Raw genomic sequence first — 20,990 nt, 5'->3', positions numbered from 1 at the left:
CTAAAAGTCATTTCTATGAAAGTAAAATAAGAATTTATATAAGTGTTAAAAGAAGCTGACAAGTTTCATACAAACTTATACTGTAAATGCAGAAATGCTTCCATTGTGAACACTCCATTTTCTCCCTACTGCAAAATTAAATCCCCATGAACATTTCTGCATTGATAGTATTCTTAAAAAGATTAACATATAATTAGTATTGATTAGTTCTTACCCAGAGGCTAATTGCAAGTAACAGGGCAACAGTGAGTAAAGACCATGTTAGCATAATTATTCTAATTTAAATGCTAAAGCTCAACAAGTTAGGTTTAATAGAACCCCATAAACCATTATAATACCAAGAAGTATCTAGAATAACTTTTGTTAGGAATGTTAGAAGCAAAAAGTTAGCCAGAAATTGAGAATCTAATTTCTAAAATCAACTGTGGTAATCCTGAGAATGCAACAAAATATGCTGCTTTTAAAAGTCTATAAGATGTTCATTTTATTATTGAAGGATTGATTTGTCAGCTGTATCTTATGCTTCCCTGCTGGATCATATTCCCATTTACACCTCCTGAATGTGTCTCCCTACTGTATATGGTCTAGTGGTTAAGATTTGGCGCTCTCAACGCCAAGGCCCGGGTTTGATTCCCGGTGAGGGAACTACTGAAATGCACAAGGCGAGTACTAGCCTTCCGGCTCCTGGGGCCGGCCAGCGTACAAACACATTTATGCATTTTACCACTTAATGCTAAAATGTCTGGACCAGTTAGAATGGTCAGTAAGTGGCGCTTGCACCGCGCTGTTACACCATGAACGCAACACACTTCTTATAAAACTTGCTTTTGACGGAGTTAAAACCTTTTGCTTTGTTAAAAAAACAATGTACCTCTGGAACATTATAACTTCTCAAACAGTTACATTACTATCTATTTTGGCACTTCAAATTCAGCATAATAAATGTCTTCTCTTCAGTTCCATCAAATGTTGAGGAAGAAATTTGTTTTTGTCTAGTTGTCAGATGGCCAGCTCATGACTGCTTCCTCTGACCCTTGATCTGTGACCTACAAGAAAAAGAGTGTCTGCGCCAGGTTCTCAGATGGCGCGGTGTGGATGCTCTGTCCCACGAGGAAGGCCAGTTTGTGGGCGTACTGGCATGGAGCGGGGACTCGGATGGTGCCCTGGAACAACATAAAAATATGCATAAATAGATGAATGAATGACTGTGTGACAGGGGCATATCTTCTGCATATGTGTTCCTTGGTGTGATGGCAGGGTGCTTGGCCCAGGTCCCAGAGGTCCTGGGTTGGAATCCACTGATATACCAAGTTGACATTGTGTCCTTGGAAAAGGCACTTAACACTAATTTCTTCATCTCACTAAGGCCACACCAATTCAATTTCTTGGTTAACGGATTTTTATTTAAAAAAAAAAAGAAAATTAGAAAACAAAAATCATGAAAACAGAAGGCTGGGCCAGCCATCAGTTTTCATGACTTCTTTTTTTGAAAATAAAAATCTGTTAACCAAGAAATTAAATTGGTGTGGCCCAAGGTGCAAATGAGAACCTAAGCTTTGGTCAGGGATGCCCCATGGATAGGTGAAAGTCCTGTGTTTGAGGAGAGACACACCTCGAGCGCGTCAAAGAACCACTAGTATTCGAAGCCAGGGTATGCAACACAAAAAATGTGGGAGTACAAGACTCCCTCTTACCGGCCAGTTGTAGTAGAGATGGCAGAGTTTGTAGGTGAGCCTCTGCATGTGGTCAGGCTTGAGGCCGGAGGTGTCCCACACCACGTTGTAGTGGCAGGGGGTCACCGTGCCTTGGCGCACGGACTGGGACACCAGGAAGAAGTCGTACCTGAAGGGAAAAATAAAAGAATGGTTGGGAAACTTCAAATGTCCATAATCTTAGGCTGTATGTTTCACTCATCGACTATCAAACTAGGAAGAATACATGGACACTGATGGGAGACCTGCCACAATTATCAATAACTCAATGACTGTGAGCACTTGGTCAAAGCTATCAGTCCCTTACATACAGTCAAGCCTGCCCTATAAAATCTGGTCTATATGAGCAGGTGGTCAGTAAAGACCTCCCTGTGACATCTAGGTCTAGGTCAGCTAGTTGTAATTCTATCTAACTTTAAGTCGAATAAGGTAGAGTCACGTATTGAATTGTTAACTAATTGTATCTATACGTTGATGAAATTTAGACATCCAGGTAGTAAGATACGCCAAAAATAATTACTCAAGCAACTGGATAAAGTTTCAAAACTTTATCCAGTTGCTTGAGTAATTATTTTTGGCGTAATTGTATCTATATTTGTTTATAAATTTAGTATCAGGGAAAGTCTCCAAGAAGACTAAACCAGAGCCAACCAACAAACGGACAACAAACAAGCAGCTACCAACCATTCGGGCCTGGTGACCTCGTCGTCCACGATGGTTCCTGGCGGTGGGTTCTGCAGCCCCGGGCCGGCGCGAGCGAAGAATCGCGTGTTGATCCGTTTCTTCACGATGACGAAAGTGATCTTTGGCCTGCATAGCAATAACCAGCAGTAAGTTAGCATGATGGACAAAGACAAATGAGGGAAGTATCTAAAAGAGCGGATAGCAAAGTTCTTGGTACACAACCAAGGTACATTGTACTTTTCATATTAATCGTTTGGTACGTGATGTGTATATGCGTCATTTTTCATTTCTGAAAAATTGCAAGCAAACACTGCTATTCAGGGTGATTTTTCACCTGCTCATGTATTTTGCACTTGGTGATGACAATAAATAATAAAAATGATCAATCAATAAAAATCTTAGGGGATGTTTTGGTACTTGACACCTATCTCCTCTCTTGAGGAGAGAGGCTTTAGTTAGGGACGTCCTCTCGGATGGGACATAAAGCTGGAGGTCCTGTGTTTGAGGAAAGCCACACCTTGAGCAATTTCAAAGAACTCATCGAAAAGAGTAGAGGTGTGAAGTCCTTCCTGGTGTGAGTGGATCAAAGTCATCAAACCTTAGTCTAAGCTCTGTGTTCACATCTTAAAGAACTGGGTGATAGTCACCTGCAATGTCAATCCTTTAGCCACAAAATGTGGTAAATCTCAATAAACAAGTCATCTAAAAAAAGATAAAGAAATACAAAAACTTACTCGTATCCACATGACTTGAAGGTGTCGATGATCTGTGGCAGCTCGTGTTCCAGCACGGCCTCCAGCTGTCCGTCCCCGACGCCGTCCCGATAGAAGATGATTCGCTGGGGGTAGTCCTTGTTTATCGCCTGGTAATGCCTCAGGGATGCTAGGGGGGAGAGAAAATCACAGGTAAAAAAGGTCAACCGTAAAGCAGCCATCCTCAATTGAAGTAAAGTATGATGCCTTTTCAAGTAGCTAGTAGTATATGTAGTGCAACTTTAGTTTGACTTTGACATTGGCAGCACACCTTTGGTACGACTCGCCTTTATACCCAAGCACACCGGGTCACCCCTACTCTTTGTGACAAGTGTGAAGTCTTTTAGGTGCAGAGGTGCTTATGCCTGAAGCTCCCTCATACACGAGGTCGCCTGCTTTACGTCATAATCCGAAATGAAAAATGCGATCCCTTACAACAAGTCTGAGCTGGGGCTGACCCTAGGATTGAAGTCCGTCCCACAGAGCCAAAAAATTTGATTCAGATGGGGTTGTGTTATATATATTGCTTGTGCCACAGGGAATACAAGGGTCTTCTTTGAAGGTGGTAATGTGGTCTTGTGGTTGTTGTGTACAAACAGCTACTCTCATCTCCCAAATAAACGTACCGGTACGTTTATTTTTTTCAGCCTCAAAATCCACCCAGTACGTTCTTATTTTGGACGGTACGTTTATTGTTTTTTTGAAAATCCATCGGGGCTTTGCTTACCAGAGATCCCCCTTATGTCGAAAGTTTAGTTTTTTTTCCATATTTCCCCGATATCTTTGCTCCAAAATCGCTATTTTTCGACCAAATGACGTGGATTTCCCCGCCGATACAATGACCCGGCATTTGTGAAACCCTGGCTGTACTAACATATCGGTCGATCTCGCTACAAAGTAACGTTGTTACTAGGAGAAAATAAGACAGTACACTGAAGTTTTGAAATGAATTTTTCATATGAACAACTTTGACAGTCTCTGTTTAGATTGTAAACCAAAGCACGTTACAACCAAAAACAAATTACATGTAACGTTATATGCCAGCGGCACACAATGTTTCAAGTACACATGTAAGATTACTCACGTGAGATCAAGGAGGCTAAAATACAGCCTTTCCCAAAAACTTTGAAAAGCTACAAACAACACCTTGTAAAAATTGTGTCTTAGCATTAGAAACTGTATAATCACTTTAAAAATATACTAGAACATTTCAATCCTACCACAAACATGTACATTTAGTCCTTCGAAAATCGCCACAGTAAAGACGCACGGCAGTGGTAGCCGTGCGTGGGAATGTTTCTCATGCAAGGAAGAGCTCACCTCTAAGAAGGGGAAACAACTTTTTTTATCTATAAATAAAACTCCATTGCCTCAGTCAGAAATGTGCATGACAATTTAACAAATCAAAGTTTCCATAGAAAAGTCTATACACAAAATTAGATTGCAATCTAGTCACCGTTATTATCACATAAAAATGTTTTTAAAAAGATCACTCCTCTACAGAGAGAGTGCCGAGGCTTTCCAAGAATTTTGGGTGTAAGCCCCGCCCCTTACTGTGTTGGTGCCGCTACCATGGCTACTGTCTGGCTCAACCTTTCACAGTCCCTTTGATGTGTAACATGAGAACCCTGTGGTTTGTTGCCACCAAACCTCCATGTTGCAACATTGTACAGGCCTGAGGCATCTAATTAACAAATTTGTTGACAATTTAGTCTCTCAAATTCAAAATGAAAGTTTTTTTCTACATACAAGGGTAATTTTTGGATTTGAAATTATTTGGATTGCAACAACAATGAACCAAGGACAATATACGATAATATCCTTAACAATATGTAATAATGTGATTTTGTTCTATATGCAATGCATGACACAATAAATGGCAAGTTCCTCCTTTTCTGCATATTGGCTTTTACAAATAAGTAATATTTTCACTGAGCATATATTCAGGATATTGTAATTTTCTGTTCAAGTTCTAGATGTTGATACATATCTGAAAAAAGAGTAGACTCTGTTAGTCTGTAGGTGTGAAGGGAACTGAGAAGTTTGGCGACTACTTGTGTTTGATGATGTCACTTTATACAATTTTCCTTGATCACTTGCTTCAATTTCCAAGTAGAAAATGCATGTATCATGTACATTTTCACTTGTTGAAAATTGAAAGCATACTATACATTAAAGTGTTTCAAAGAGTAGGGGTCCTTCCCAGTGTGAGTGTATCAAACATGTAGTCTAGTCAGGATTGACATCTTGAAAACGTGATAGTCACCTGTTATTTCAATCTTTCCACAAATGTGGTAAATCTCAATAAGTAAATCAGGCATAAACGAATAAAAAGAACCTACCTGCTTATCATCTCCTTTCCCGAGGACAGATTAGTAGCATCACTAGCATGGACACAGTTTATGTGTCAATTTGGTCATTTTCCAGGGGGTATGTTTATTCCGGGGGGTACGTTTATTAGATTTTGAAGATTTGTCCAGGGGGCATGTTTATTCCGGGGGGTATGTTTATTTGGGAGATGAGAGTACCTTAGCAGGTTAAAGGTTAATTTTCAATTAAGGGTTAATGACCCGCCCTGAGGGGTATATGGTGTCATAACGCCTGGCCATGTGCTATAACCACCGAATAAAACCACCGAGTGAGCGAAGCGAACGAGGTGGTTTTATGAGGTGGTTATAGCACATGACCAGGCGTTATGACACCATGTACACCGAGGAAGAGGCGGGTCATTAACGTTATTATCATATAGCTTATCCAAACTGACGCATATAAGAGTAGACAATTTCTGTTTGACGCATAGATCCCTTATACTATTAAGAAATGCATTTCAGAATTCACATGTCCTTTTTTAACAGAAGATGATGAAGAATATGTACAACTGTTGTCTGATTTATTTATTTCAACCACACAGGATAGGAGGGTCGGTTTCAGGTCAGTCAGAAAATGTTATCATTGAAGAATCTCCCTGCAACATGACCTCAGGTAACCTGAATAGAACACAGGTTCTTTGGCCAGCAGGAAATGGAACGCGCGGAACCTTAGACAGAACGTGGTTTCTTTGGCCAACAGCAAATGGAACACGCGGAACATTTTTGGGAATTTTAAATTTGTTTTCCCTTTTTCATGTATTCTAAGGAAATTTTTAGGAATTCTAAGACAATAAAGATTTTTTTAAACAAGGTTAAGAAAAAGATTCATCAAATAGATACCCCCTCTACAAAATGCAACGGTTATAAAGATTTTTTAAACAAGGTTAAGAAAAAGATTCATCAAAAAGATACCCCCTCTACAAAATGGAACGGTTGTGTTCTGACATGACGTCAATAAGTGGTGTGTTATGGCATGATAACAGACCACTTATTGTGGGCAATGGAGGCTTCTGATTGGTCGACGCCATCTACCTATGTGATAATATTCAATGAACCATTATTACTCTCATTATTGGAGAGAGGAATAAATTTGAATCTGTAACTACTGGATTAATACATTTGTAAACTCAGACGTTTCAAGCGCCCGTCCGTCAGCTTTTTTCAATGAGGAGAAATGTTTACTTTGGACTTACGGAAGGCATCAAGAATATTCTTAAGTTCTATATAAACAAAAAGGTAATGACTCTGACATTCAATTGTACTCCTCTTTTCCTGACCTGGATGTCTAGTATTCACAAAGGTATAATCAATATGCTACAGCTCAGGAATGATGCAAAATCGTCCGTGAAAATGGAAAGAAAGAACTCACCCACTAGACAGTGTTTGAGCCCGTCGATGAGCTCCTGTCCGCTGTGTTTGTGGAAGGTGCACTGGGAGTACCACCGCGTCAGGTGCCTGTTCATGGAGGCGACAAACCCGCCGACTGACTGGCCCTTAGTCAGGGAGTCGTGGTACACATCGATGCCCACCACCATCAGACTGGTCAACTGGAAAGTCAGAAAATGTACAATACAAATGTCACATTGCAAACAATAATCATGATAATAAAAATAAAATAAGCGTGTCAGGTGCCTGTTCATGGAGGCAACAAACCCGCCCACTGACTGGCCCTTAGTGAGAGAGTCGTGGTACACATCGATGCCCACTACCATCAGACTGGTCAACTGGAAAGTAAGACAATGCAAAATACAAATGTCAACAATTGTTTTACACATCGCTATTGAGTTGCCCAGATGTTGTAGTGCCATTGAAAAGTTTGTTTTTAACTTGAATTCAATGTAGGATGGCTCAAGCAATAACCAGGTGTTTTACCAGGTACACGAAACAAATGAAAATCAAATGTTGTCATCCTATGCTCTAATAGTAATCCTACCAGAATCTTCACTGTTCACAGCTCTTAATGACAAGAGTAAAGGTCCATAGTAGGGGTAGCTTGTACATATACTAATACTATACAAAAGTTATGTGCTATTCATGCAGGAAAATCTAGGTCAATTTTTGTCCTTACCGGGATCTCCACTGCCCAGAGCTCCCCTCCCATTTTACAGTTGAGCTGCATCCCGATCTTGGTGGCCACCGACATCAGCATCTGCTTCTTCTGCAACGTGCGGCTCCGGATAACCTGATGATGTTCAATGGTTTTTTTACCTTCGCCATTAGAGTCAGCATTTGTGTGTGTGTGTGTGTGCGAGTGTGTGAGCGTGAGCGTGTGTGTGTGTGAGCGTGTGTGTGTGTGAGTGTGTGTGTGTGTGCAGGTGTCTGTGCCTGTGTCCGCGTGTCTGTGTTCTGTGTGTGCGTGTTGGTGTGCACACGTGTCTGTGTTTGTGTCTGTCTGTGTATCTGTCTGTCTGTGTGTGTATCTGTCTGTGTACACAATAACATGACAATGCCTGGGTGAGACCTGGAAATTATGAGATTTTCCTAAAGATATAAATCTTTGGCTGATGAATTGTGGATTCATGACAATTGTTTTCAAAAGTTGTTCTAAAATAGCATCATACATCAATAAAACCCTGAAATAACACAAGTTTTTGACTAGACATTGATAACATCTAAGATCACAACCACAACACGAGCATGTAGCAATACTTTAAAAGACTGGGAGTGTAGAACATCACAGGAATCCTTATAGACATTAACAAGGAGGGACAGCTTTAGAATATTTGATTGAGCATTCAAAAGGAAATCAAGTCAAGAAAAGAGACTGAATGGCTTTGACAACAAATGTATGCGGAAAATCTTGGGCATCAGATGGGATGATTTCACTACCAACAGGGAGATAAGAGCCAGAACCAACCAGCAACAAGTGTCTGCAACAAGATGTTAACAGCGTCTGAGCTGGCTAGGCCATGCTACAATATGTACAAGGCTAGCGCTTGACAGACTAGCTGGCAAACCAAGTCCAGGAGTGGAACCCGCAGGGGAAGAGACGCAGGGGTCGCCCCAGGATGAATTACAGACAGACGATAGAGAGGGACCTCCGAGCAGCCAACCTGAACTGGAGGGATGTAAGGAGGATGGCTGCTGACCGAGCCTGCTGGGCCAACCTAACTGCCTCATGTGTCGGACGACACGGGAGCCCCTAAGTCTAAGTAAGTAAATTCATTCAAAAGACAGACTGACCTGGCTCGGCACGGGATGCTCCACACAGCAGAACTTCTTAATGGCGTCGTAGCAGTCTTTCCGCTCACCCTTAGTAATGCAAACAACCTGAGAACGAAAAAGAAAAGAACATCAACCTTAAAAGAAAGTGTCAAAATCCAACTACACCCACAAGCAAAATTCAAAGGCACTTTTCTCCCTTGTCTTGTCTTTTGTGCCAACTAAGTTAGCAGGCCAAAAATGCAATTTACATCAATTATCGATTCACACCAGGTAAAAGCACTTGGTGTGAGTTGGCCCAAGTCAAACAGTTTTCTAATATGCAGCCAGGGCTGTCTCTAGCTTTAAATATTTTTCCGTCCCATCCAATGTTTTAATTTTCGTTGTCAAATCTGTAATTTTAAGCCTACAAAATGCATTTTCATCAATCTTACGTCGAGAAGTTCCAATTTTTGGGGACAGACAGGGTGACATTTTTTTCCGTCCCGACAAGCAAATTTCCATCCTGGGTCGGAGGGATGGGTCCTGTATGCAGCAAGCCCAAGTACAGAACTGATGGGTTTGGGTACATACTAGCACTTTATCACTGAACATGAATCATGCTCATATTTGTTTTGTTTGAAATACAAACATTGATTTGTTTATCTGTACCTTTCTTTTTGTTTTCCTGAATTGAAGATTTAAAAATTAAAAAAAACGAAGATGTTGGTGATGATGACTGGAGCATGACTGAATTACAGAACGTACCATCTGGGTGACATTAGGCTTGATCAGCTGTTTCATAGCGCGCAAGTAGCTCTCTGTGCGTTCATCCGGTATGTCACACCTGGAATACATCAATCAATCAATCAATCAATCAATCAATCAATCAACCAATCAATCAATCAATCTTATCAGTCCCAAGTGGTCTGCTTGCGCACTTTTGCATTTTTTTATGGTCCCTTCTCCACTAGGCGGCAATCACTCAGAGTGACCATACAGCAATCAAAATTGGTTAACCTTGATCTTATAATTCCAGTATGAATATGATGCAAGATGAAAACCATGATTTAAAAGACAACAAAATATGTAAAGCATTTAAAAACCTATTCTGATCCGTCAAATGTTTGATTGCTCAGCTATCAAGGCCTCTAGAGGAAATGGGGTGTTTTTAGTGCTTACATGATGGGGTTGTGGATCTGCATGTCCATGGCAGGATGTTTGCCCCAAAACTCAGAGGTCCTGGGTTCGAATCCTGTCATGTCATCGATGTTGTGCCCTTTAGGGCACTTGATACAATGTTCCTCACTCCACCCAGGTAAAAAAAATTGGAAACCTGACTTCGGTTGTGGAGGTAGACGGTGGTGGAAGCAGAGGGATGGATTCCACCTTCCAATACCGTGCGCTAGACACAGTGGATAACAACCCACTGCCCCTACGGCATCAAGAAAGGCAATGGGACTACCGTTACCTTTTCTACCCTTTACACTTACATGATGGGGTTGTGTATCTGCATGTCCATGGCGGGTCCCACCCTGTGCAGGGCTCCCAGGAAGTCACTTGCGTTCTGAGAGATCCTCTTGGGGAAGATGAGGAGCCACTCCTTCAGCGGCTTGGTGCTGAGCAGGGCACGGCTCCGTAGCTCTCGCGACCAGTCTGCACTCTCACGCTTAAAGTCAAGCTGGAAAGTGGACCAGATATAGTTCTCAGTCAATACATGTCAAAAAAAATATTTAACTCACACACTATCCGGTTTATCTTAAGCTTTGATCATTTTCAAAAATTTTATCTTGAAAAATGGCCACGGCCAAAGAGTATGTAAACTTTTAAGGTTAAATAATGGGTTAAAAAAGGTATTAAAAAGTTTTTTCTTGACTACTGGGGCACCACAGATACTCAGTCAACCGCCTTCCTCAAAACCTTTTCTGTTTGTTTTTTTTTGCTACCTGAAGGGTCTGACTGAGCCCTGTCCATTCTCTGATGTTATACTATCTCTTTTTTTAATATCTGCATCTTCTTCTCCCCTCTTGATCGAGCAATGCCTTGATCATCTTTGCCAGACGACTTCAAAATTAATGTAGAGCTGACCACGTTAATTTCTGTGACTAATAAGAATCTTGAACGAATCTTAACAACATACATCTTGTCCATCACGACAGAAGAGTTTCTCTTTCGGCACCGTGCGTCCCTCCAGTTGGAGCAGGTTCTGGTCGAACTCGATCTGCCAACCCCTCATCTCCTTCTGCACTTCAGCATTGCTGTAGTAATGAGGCAGGGAAGTATTAAAAGTCCGCTTTTTATCTATTTGCTGTATTTATCTCTTTGCCTAGGTGAAGACAGAGGTTGTGTAGTCAGTTGGGGTATTTGTTTGTTTGTTTCTGATAAGTGGTGTGGGTCAACAGGGCAGTACTGACTTAAGCTGCAGTGTGGAGTTTCACCAGTAAGTATTGCCCTATAATAAGGAAGGTGACAGATGGTCAGGCTAGGTATTAACTCTCTGGTTGTGTACAGAGAAGTTTGTTCTCCACCTGTTGAGTTGGTTGATGAACCTCTGCAGCGTGACGCTCCTCCGGTCGGGAGTGATGCGGGTGTGGACCGCGATGTCCTTCATCACGTGGAAGTTCTGTCGAGCCTCCTCCGTCAAACCTGTGAGAAGGAAAAAAAATTTGCACTTATGTTTAAAGACAATACAATCTCTACAACTGGACAAAATATGAAGAACAACATAATAGTAAATGGTTGACTAGAATTAAGATCAATAGAGATATGTATGAGTTTTTTCTCTTATCTGAAAAGCTAATTGATTGTCCACACAATGTACAAATGGCATGGCTGTACCTCTTTGATTCCCCTATACCCTGGAAAATAGTGTATACGTCTTTGATATATAGTACTATAGACCCTGTGACTAGATATTTCCAATATAGACTTCTCCATAAATTTTTGCCTACTAATCGATTATTATATATTTGGAAACTAGTAGATAACCCTTTATGCTCCTTCTGTCATCTAGAGGAAGAAACATACATTCATGTCTTCTGGGATTGCCCGCAGTTAATAAAATTTTGGGATGACATTAAATCTTGGTTTTATGAGAAAACAGGTCAACTTTTAAACTTAAATGCATTTAATATCATATTTGGAAATTTATCTCGGGGGGTCGAGATAATAATGTTATAATCCTGTTAGCCAAAACCTATATATACAAAAGGAGAAAGGCTGGTCATTTAAGTTTAAATTCCTTTACCAAATATGTTAACTTTTTTCAACAAGCAGAATATTTGATTGCAGCAAGAAGGGGAAAACTGGAAAAGCACAGGGGGAAATGGGGGACTTTATGTTTATGTTTACAATAAGTTATTTTCAGTTGTGTTTCAGTTTTTCAAATGACACTATTATCTATGTTTTGATTGAAATTATGTTATTGAATGGATAAAGTTTTCTTTTGTATATGACACTTGTTACTGGACGGAGAAAGTTTTTGTTTTATATGACACTGTTTTTGTATGACAAGTTATTACTGACGTCAATTTGTATATGACACTTATTTATGTTACTGAACTACTGACTGTGTTGTTTATGTTGTTGGATGGAAAATGAATAAAAAATAAAAAAAAATAATAAAAAAAATATGAAGATTACTTCTGTATAATTTTCATCCGGAAATTATCTCCCCTAGCGTCAAACCTCTGTATGTAATAGAATCCAAACACGATTTTAGAGAAGGGAAGGTCTGACTCAGTGTGCTTGGCTGAACATGCCAGCAGTTGTTTCACCTCAATTGAGATGACAAAAGATTTCAAAGAAGGCCCACCTGTCAGAGTACACAGCTCAGGAATCAGCTTCAAGATCTGGACTTCACCCTCCTTTGTCTGTAAGTGTAACAGTGAGAAAACTAGACTGTCAAAAGGATATCATTTAAATTCAATTTTAGGAACAGTTGCACTGGTGCACCAAACCAACAAAATTAGGTGTGCAGAAATTTAGTAGCACAGCATACATAAAGAAAAATATGTCAGCAAATCCTGAACACAGGTGTACAATTAGTACCTTCATGTATGTCATCATCATGTATGTAATCCTACACAAATATCTACATGATTGTATAGGTGCACTCATTGTTAAAAATCAGGTGCACAGCTCTGATTTTAGGTGCACAAAAGTGAACATGCACCCAGTTTTTACAGCCCTGTTACGAAAAGGATGCTGATCTTTACCAAACAAATTAGAAAAAAAGTACCTTCTTCTTGGCCCTGCTCAGCAGCAGAGGCTGGTCCTTGTCCTCGATCTTGCGGTTGTACTGCCGCTCGTAGTACTCCATGAAACTGATGTCCTTCCCGTCAGACATCCGGAACCGGTCGGCGGGATGCTCATCCCAGCTGATGTCATCGATCCGGTAGGTCTGGTTGTTATATCTGTACAGGGACAGTTGTAAACCAGGTCTCATAAGGCTGGTAAGTCACTGGATATTTATCAGAGCCCTTTAGGCTTCTCCGGGGGCTAAGACAAGGTTGTCCATTATCGCCCTATTTGTTTGTTTTATCTGTAGAATTGTTGTCCATTAGAGTGCGAGCAAATGAAAATATTGAAGGATTGGTGTGCCGAAAAGAGCCATGCAAATTGTCTCAATTTGCGGATGATACAGAATTTTTCCTCAAACCTGCTCTTACAACATTGGAAACATTATGTTTAGAGTTAAAAAACTTCTCAAATATTTCCGGGCTTGTGCCAAATTTTGACATTAATGTATAATCTTAAGAATGGGTCCACTGAAGGACACTGGTTTTCAACTACCATGTACTTTTCCTATTAAGTGGTCAGATGGTCCAGCTGACCTTTTGGGAATTCACATTCCCCAAGATATGAACACTTTGATTTCTGATAATTTCAGTAGAAAACTACAAAAAGTAGATAGGATACTCCAGCCTTGGAAAGGAAAGACTCTTACCCTGTATGGCAAAGTGACACTGATAAATACTTTGGTTGTGTCTCAGTTTACATATTTATTCATGTCACTGCCCTCTCCAGATGCTGAGTTTTTTCAGACTTATGAGAAAAAGGTATTCAAGTTTCTTTGGTCAGGAGGGCCAGAACGTGTCAAAAGGAATATAGTTTATAATATGTATGAATATGGTGGATTAAAACTGATCAATTTAGAAGCCTTTAATGCTGCACTTAAGGCAGCATGGGTTCCTAGAATGTATTTGAACAAAAGCTGGTTTTGTAGGAAGATGTTAAATCATTGTATACACTTTAACTATGATATTTTTCCATTCTTACAACTTACCGAAGCACACTTTCACAATGTTGTTTCTAAACACTCACTTTTAAGTACTTTCTTTGAAGAGGTGATGTTAGCCTGGCTGAAGGCCCAGAAAAAACCTCCTGATAATATGTCTGAATACTTGAGACAATTTCTCTGGTTCAATTCCAATATACTTATTGATGGACTACCTTTTTTCTGGGAAACCTTTAGCCAAAGAGGAATTTTGTTTGTTAATGATTTATTGAACATGGATGGATACTTTATGACATACAGATCATTTATTGGTAAATATGGAAGAATTTGTGATGAGCTTAAATTCATACAATTGTTATCCAGTATTCCCTTTAAATGGAAACAAAGTATTCAAGGTATTTCTCTATGTGAAACAGCTATTATGCCTGTTACAAAATATTCCAAGTGGGTAAAAGGACTTAAGATAAACAAGGAATTGTACCGTTTTTACTTAGTTGAAAGGAAATGTGTTGACTTCCATTGTAAAGCCCAGGAATATTGGATAGAATTGTTTAATGACCAGATACAATGGGATGTAGTTTACAGTCTGACCTATAAAACAACTATTGACTCCTATTTAAGATCCTTTCAATTTAAGTTGTTGCATAATTTTCTTGCTCTTAAGAATAAGCTTTATAAATGGAAATTAGCAGAAAATACACTTTGTTCTTATTGTAAGACTGAGGAGGAAACTCCCGTCCACATCTTTTGTCAATGTTCTTATCTTGTAAAATTTTGGGGGGATGTAGAAAGCTGGATCAGAAAGCATATGAACGTGGAATTTAGATTTACAAGTAAAATTATTTCATTTGGTTCATTAGGCTATCCTATCATTCTGAACACATTGTTACTAATTGCCAAGGTGTATATCTTTAAATGTAGACATTTAAAAATTCCTACAATAGATGGCTTTTTAGCCTATGTACACTATTATTACAAAGTTGAGTACATCATCGCCCAAAACTTACAGAAGATTGAGAAACACTTGTTAAAGTGGGGACACATTGGTTATGCACTGTTAAAATTAATTTAGTTGGGAAAATGCAAATTGTCTTTCCTGGCTTAGGTTGCTTTTTGTATATCCACATTGTATTGTTGTGTCTTTTTTTCAAAAATGAATAAAGATTATGTTAAAAAAAAAAAAAAAGTCACTGGATATACCAAAGTTCTTTGTACACAACCAAGCGTTCATATTTATCCAATGTTTCGGTGATCACCTGTCAAATTAAACTGTGCATGTGCATTATTGATCACCTGTCAACTTTTATTTCAGAGGGCAATACTGACTGGTTGTACAGTACTACCCACTGCAGCTAGGTGTTGCTGCTTCAGTGGGAAGAATGTAGAGTAGAACCAGTTAGCATTGCCCAGTGAGGAAGCTGACAGATGGTCACCAAAACATTAGCAAGATATAAACTCTTTGCTAATTGGCTGTTTACAAAGAACTTTGTTATCCACTATTCCGGGATAAGATTGGATATTTGTGTACAGAGGTGACAATCTCAGGAAACGCATGTCTCAAGTCCAAGGCTTTGAAACAGTACTTTCTGCATAGCAGAACATTGTATTCCACAGTCCTGGGGCGATTTTGTACCTCAGATCATGTAACAACCTTTGAACATGGTCAACTCATGACAGTCTTCTGACAGAAGTACTAGTAAAAGTCTGATATCTCACCTGGTGAGGACGATCTCTCCCACGAGCATCTTGGTGGCCTTCTCGTAGAAGTTGCGCTGGTCCCGGGCGAACAGGTCATACATGAGGTCGAGCACGGTGTCGGTCCGCATGATCTTGTGTGAGACATCCGCCAGCAGGAGGGTCTTCGACTCGTACTGCAAGATGGAGGTCACGAACCCTGGCCACACCTCCAGTCTGGGGTTGGGAGAAGGACAAAAATAGCAAAGTCTGTCAAGTTTTGTGTATATATTTGTATATGTAGTTTGTATGTCAGGTATGTATTCATGTTAAAACTATAGTTATGTACCAGCCATACTTTGTACCTTGTACAATTGTTGCGCAATAAAGTTATCTATCTGTTATATGTTATGTTAACCCGGCCACACCTCCAGTCTGAGATTAGGAGAGAAAGACATTCAACATTAGCTTGAGCATGAAAGTTCTGCTGAAGTGGGGCAGAGAAACGTCCGTGCACTGCGGAATGGAAGTCACGAATCCCAGTCACACCTCAAGTATGGGGGGAGGTGGACAACAACATTAAGAAAGAAAAAAAGAAAGAAACTGATCTCTCACCAGTTAAGCTCACTGAAAAGCTTATCTTCCGCTGGTCATGACAGAGAAGACAGATGCCATGTACAGTAGCTTACAGGTCCATAGTGCTCTTTTCGTACAATGAACAGTGGACCATTGCTTCCCATCCCGTCCTAAGGACTGCAATTGTGAACAGGTTTATTCCTTACTTGTGCTGCTTGGAGATGCTTTGTGGGAAGAGGGCCAGTGGGGATGCCTAAGCCACTACTTCATGAGCGTTGCTCAAACAAGAAAATTCCTTACTTGTGTTGCTCCACTGCCACCTTCAGTGCGGGGTTGTAGTAGTTACGGTTGATCTCCTGCATGCCGATGTTCTTGAGGAACTTGCGGAAGAGGATGTTGTAGATCTGGAGGCATATTGGTGAGGTCGGAGGAACCTCATTGGTCAGGGTGATTGTGATGCGGATGTCTGCATCGTCCGTCTTCCGCTTGGTGTACACAACCGTTTGCTAGAGTCGGTAGAAAAGGAAAGTCAGACATTTTTTTTACAAGTTTGCTCAGTGCAAGGCCAAGAGATCACTGAACTAAATAGATGGGAGATATAGCTTACTATGCTAGGAGACAGCAGTGAATATTAGTTTTGCAGGGGTTGTTACGTAGGAGCTGGAAACACTTTTCAGGGACAGAGCTACATAATTTTGCTGTTGGAGGAAAGAAGCTGGTGTTGTAGACAAAAAGTTTCAGACTGGTATTTGGACAGTATAATAATGATGTGACCTATATTATTATTAGAACCCAGTGGTACACTGAAAAGCTCTCAGTTGTGGAACAAGTAGTGAAAGATCATCATCGGTCAGAATGGCAATAAAAGTATCTGTTGAGACAGACAAGTAGGGAAACATAGGGGCGTCAGTACATAAGGGTATCTCCCTTACATCATTTTCCAGTCTCTTGGGCAGAAACAGGATCATCCCATCAAAGATCTTGGTATCCCCCAACAGAGCCTCCTGGCCGTACACCATGGCTATGCGTGCCTTGCGGTGGTCAACCTCCGGTGAGAACTCGACGTGGTACTGAAACAGCACCCACTGCGGCTTCGGCTTGACCTTGAAGAAGTTGGTGATCATGTTGATTTTGTTCCCTGTGGTGCCTATAGTAAAGAAAAAAGGGTAAATCCACAACAAAATATTACATTAGATACATGCAGAGAATAGTACAAGGTGTATTCTTTAAATGGCTGTCTCTAGGACCCGTCCCTCTGTCCCAGGACAGAAATGTACTTGTCCGGGGACCGACAAAAATTTCACACAGTCTGGCCAAAAATCTCAACTTCATGACATGAAATTAATGAAATTGTATTTTTGATAGCAATAAAATGACAGCAACTTGACAACAAAAATTGGGCAGAAAGAAATTTAAAGCTGGAGCAGCCACATATTCCACGTCACCTGAGGTACCAGCCTGACAGCAGGTCGGATCACCCAATGGTCAAAGCTATATTCTTTTTACTTTTTATTCTTTTCATACCCAATCGAGAAAACACACATTTCAACAGTCAAGCCATCAGAAGTTGAAAGGATTTGTTGTCCTCAAACAAAGAAAGTGTGAGAACATTCCGTGAGACATAAACCAAACATGTCTGGATAAGGTATCAAGCATGATCCAAGAACTGCCTTAACCTTTGACCTTGCACATGTGCAGTACAAACCGTAAAGCGTAGAATTTTGCCTGACCTTTCTTGTTCACCATGCTCCCAGGTCTAGTGTGGGGCTCCTCGACAACAACCCCACCCCGCCTCCTCCTGGCACCCCCACCCCCTGGGGCACTCCCGGGTCGGTCCCCCAGGGTAAGGGCCTCCAGTTGAGAAGTCGGCGGTGCTGAAAAACAAAAAAGGAAAACTGAAAGAAACTCAGAAAGACTAGGTATCTCGAACCAGGTAATAGCTTACTGAAGAGCTTACTCTTACACTGATTCATCATGACAGACACAATGTACAGTATACATGCACTGTACTCAGGGAAAATTCCCCTAGCTTTTTTCAACAAATACAATGAATAGTGGACTGTCACCAATAGTTTTAGAGTTTCATGTTTTAAATTGTTTATTTTTCAGGTTGAAACAAGTCACACAAGTAGATATTAACAATTATCTGAGTACATTTCAGCAAAGAAATTAGACTTTAGTATCCTCGACAGTCAGAGATCTGCGGGACTGCTTGCAACTTCCCCTGTAGAGCAACACCATCTGGCCAACGGTGTTACAACTCCCTCGGCTATTTAATTCCGTCGGCCAGATAGTCTTGCTTTCCGGAGGCAAGTCGCTAGCGGCCCCATAGAAAATTTCTGGACTCAAGGGTAACTTAACTCTAGCAATTCACTGACCTCCGGGTGCTCTTGCTGTTGCCCCTCCCCTTTGACGGGCTCTACCAGTAGCAACAGGAGCAGCCATTGGCTGTCCAACTCCACTCTCTGCTCCCATTGGTGGACCTACTGCGTACTGCGCTCCCATTGGTGGTCCACCCTGAGCTCCCATTGGTGGTCCACCCTGAACTCCCATTGGTGGGCCACCCTGAGCTGCCATTGGTTGACCTACACTGTACTGCGCTCCCATTGGTGGGCCACCCTGAGCTCGTATTGGTTGACCAACAGCGTACTGCGCTCCCATTGGTGGACCACCCTGACCTCCCATTGGTTGACCTACAGCGTACTGTGCTCCCATTGATTGATCACCCTGACCTCCCATTGGTTGACCTACAGCGTACTGCACTCCCATTGGTGGTCCACCCTGAGCTGCCATTGGTGGCCTAATACCACCCTGTGCTGCCATTGGTTGACCCGCCTGCATCCCGGGTGGTCCTTGGTTAGGTGCCTGAGTGCCTGGTCTGCGCGGTGGAGGCTCGTTGGTTGCCCCCCTCCCCCGGCCTCGTGCCCGGCCTCGTGCCCTCCCCTGCTGCTGTTGTGACATGGTTTCTCAAGGTCGCTCCTAAGATGGATATGGAAACAAAATGAAATGAAATATGATACAAATACACAAGAAACCTTAACTTTAATCTCAGGGCTATTTGTGCAATGTGGCCTCGAAAAATGAAACGAAATAAATAATTTTAACTAATTATTCTAATAGGTGAATATCAAATGATTTTATTTTCAAAAATGGAAACAAAATGAAGTGAAATTTTGCACGTGTTACACACACACACACACACACACACACATACACTCACACACGCACACACACACACACACACACACACACAGTAGGGACCTTGAGTGTCTCAGTGCTACTTGTGCAAGCAATGCGGCCTTGCCAATGCATTTTTTGCCAAGCACACCATGTCACCCTACCCTCAGGTGTTTATATCGCCGTACTATTAAAACAACAGCGAACAATTAAAACTACCACAAAAATTTCTGCATATACAGTAACTGACAAATAACAGTGTCTAGGAGATGAGAAGAATGACCAAGAGAATGACAACACATGTTCTGACTCATCTTAGTGTTTGGGAATTGGATACCTGTCGTAAATCTGGCCAGAGTGACATCCAGGGTTTTTTTTATGTTAAAAACTGATTTTGTTTTTATAGTCTGTGGGTCTGTGTTTTAGAGTATATTTAAGATTTGAACTTTCTTGGCTACCAGCTACAAAAAGAACATTCAATGCCTGACAAAAATATAGCAGCATTTAGAGTAGAGTAGAGTAGAGTAGAGTTTCTTCGGCCAGACAAACAAATTTGACAAAGAAATTTTCTCCTGTCTACTAGTACTCTACTCTAGCAAGGGTGACCCTTGACCTCTATATCACCAGATCGGAATGTGGAACGGACTCCTGGAAAATGGGTGTTCTCCTCGTCTCAAATTTCCCCCCTTGTGAACCACGTTTTGGAAAACCTACCACGATGCCCCCAAGCCAAAACTTCAGGTTTGCTTGAAGATAACGGGTTTTAAACGAGGGAATCCATAAGATTTCGGTCTGCGACTAGGGAAAAGGCTAAAGACAACTTTCTGACAAGTCGAGCCTGGATGCCAGACTGTTTCCAGGACCTACACAGGCCAGCTCCTCGGCTCTAGGACCAACATGCCCCCGAGGAAATTCTATAGCAGCTCCCTTGATCCTGAGATAGATACTGTAATATAGAGATCGGGGTCTGACATCCAGGCTAGGAAATAGCAAAAGCTGTTGAGTATGAATCTATCAAAATAATCGTTTTCGGTTCGAACACTAAACATCATCAGATACCCTTGTCATAATCTAAGAATTTCTCTGCAGAATACAACACACACTGTGTCACAGACACTTACAAACACATAACGTTACAACAAATGCAACAAACACAAAGTACATTTACTTAGCTTCCCCCAAAACTAACCCTATTCTTGAAAATGCCTGACAACTTAGCGAGATTGAAGAATCCTACCTCAGACGTTTCACCTCTTGTGAACTCTTCAACTGAAGTCTGCCTGCACTTGGAGTCTTGGACAAAAACAAACAGGCCCGACGCTCACCGTTTCAGTCGTCTAAGCTTCACACATCTTCCAGTCGTCTTCTTCGAGGTCTAACACCCGTCTAAGAAACCAGCAAAGACGAGAATGTGCTGAAAACGTGTGTGAATGTCCCAGAAAACTCTGCTCCTCCAGTATGGGACGTTCGGTCCTTTGGGGGAAAGTCCCTCCATCGACTTGGGCTGGTCTGCGTTTCCACCAATCAGAACAATCCTCTCTTCGCCATTCAACTACTGGTTTCTGCGGGGCGATTTGATTGGTTAAAAGTTAATTAGTGTGAAGATAATTAAGTCGTTAACTTCCCGTAGGGGGGTTCATGACTCCTTTGTGTCCTGCTTAGGAAA

The 20,990-nt window shown here is 41.2% G+C and overlaps 1 protein-coding gene across 1 annotated transcript; it reads right to left on the bottom strand.

Moving 5' to 3' along the window:
• Positions 1-1,046: 1,046 nt before the first annotated feature.
• LOC136423487 (piwi-like protein 1) lies at positions 1,047-20,811 on the bottom strand. The gene is made up of 19 exons (XM_066411656.1): positions 20,562-20,811; positions 18,526-19,126; positions 17,878-18,021; positions 17,080-17,294; positions 16,448-16,653; positions 15,614-15,808; positions 12,899-13,073; positions 12,473-12,530; positions 11,187-11,304; positions 10,799-10,916; positions 10,152-10,339; positions 9,427-9,505; positions 8,701-8,787; positions 7,586-7,699; positions 6,887-7,064; positions 3,131-3,278; positions 2,397-2,522; positions 1,695-1,842; positions 1,047-1,163 (listed from the first exon to the last, which is right to left on the bottom strand). Exons 2-19 carry the CDS (start codon positions 19,106-19,108, stop codon positions 1,047-1,049), a joined length of 2,997 nt encoding a protein of 998 aa, XP_066267753.1. The 5' UTR covers positions 19,109-19,126; positions 20,562-20,811.
• Positions 20,812-20,990: the final 179 nt, after the last annotated feature.

Source organism: Branchiostoma lanceolatum, chromosome 1, assembly GCF_035083965.1.
Source record: "Branchiostoma lanceolatum isolate klBraLanc5 chromosome 1, klBraLanc5.hap2, whole genome shotgun sequence".
NCBI classification, from domain to species: Eukaryota; Metazoa; Chordata; class Leptocardii; order Amphioxiformes; family Branchiostomatidae; genus Branchiostoma; species Branchiostoma lanceolatum.
This window is presented reverse-complemented; position numbering and strand designations above follow the sequence as displayed.

What these genes read in the sequence shown, in the direction of transcription:
- LOC136423487 (XM_066411656.1), bottom strand. Translation starts at nt 19,108, where the DNA reads ATGTCACAACAGCAGCAGGGGAGGGCACGAGGCCGGGCACGAGGCCGG. An exon ending in CCAAGAGACTGGAAAATGAT is followed by an intron (nt 16,654 to 17,079) that starts GTAAGGGAGATA and finishes TACCGACTCTAG; the next exon opens with CAAACGGTTGTGTACACCAA. An exon ending in TCTGGGCAGTGGAGATCCCG is followed by an intron (nt 7,065 to 7,585) that starts GTAAGGACAAAA and finishes CTGACTTTCCAG; the next exon opens with TTGACCAGTCTGATGGTGGT.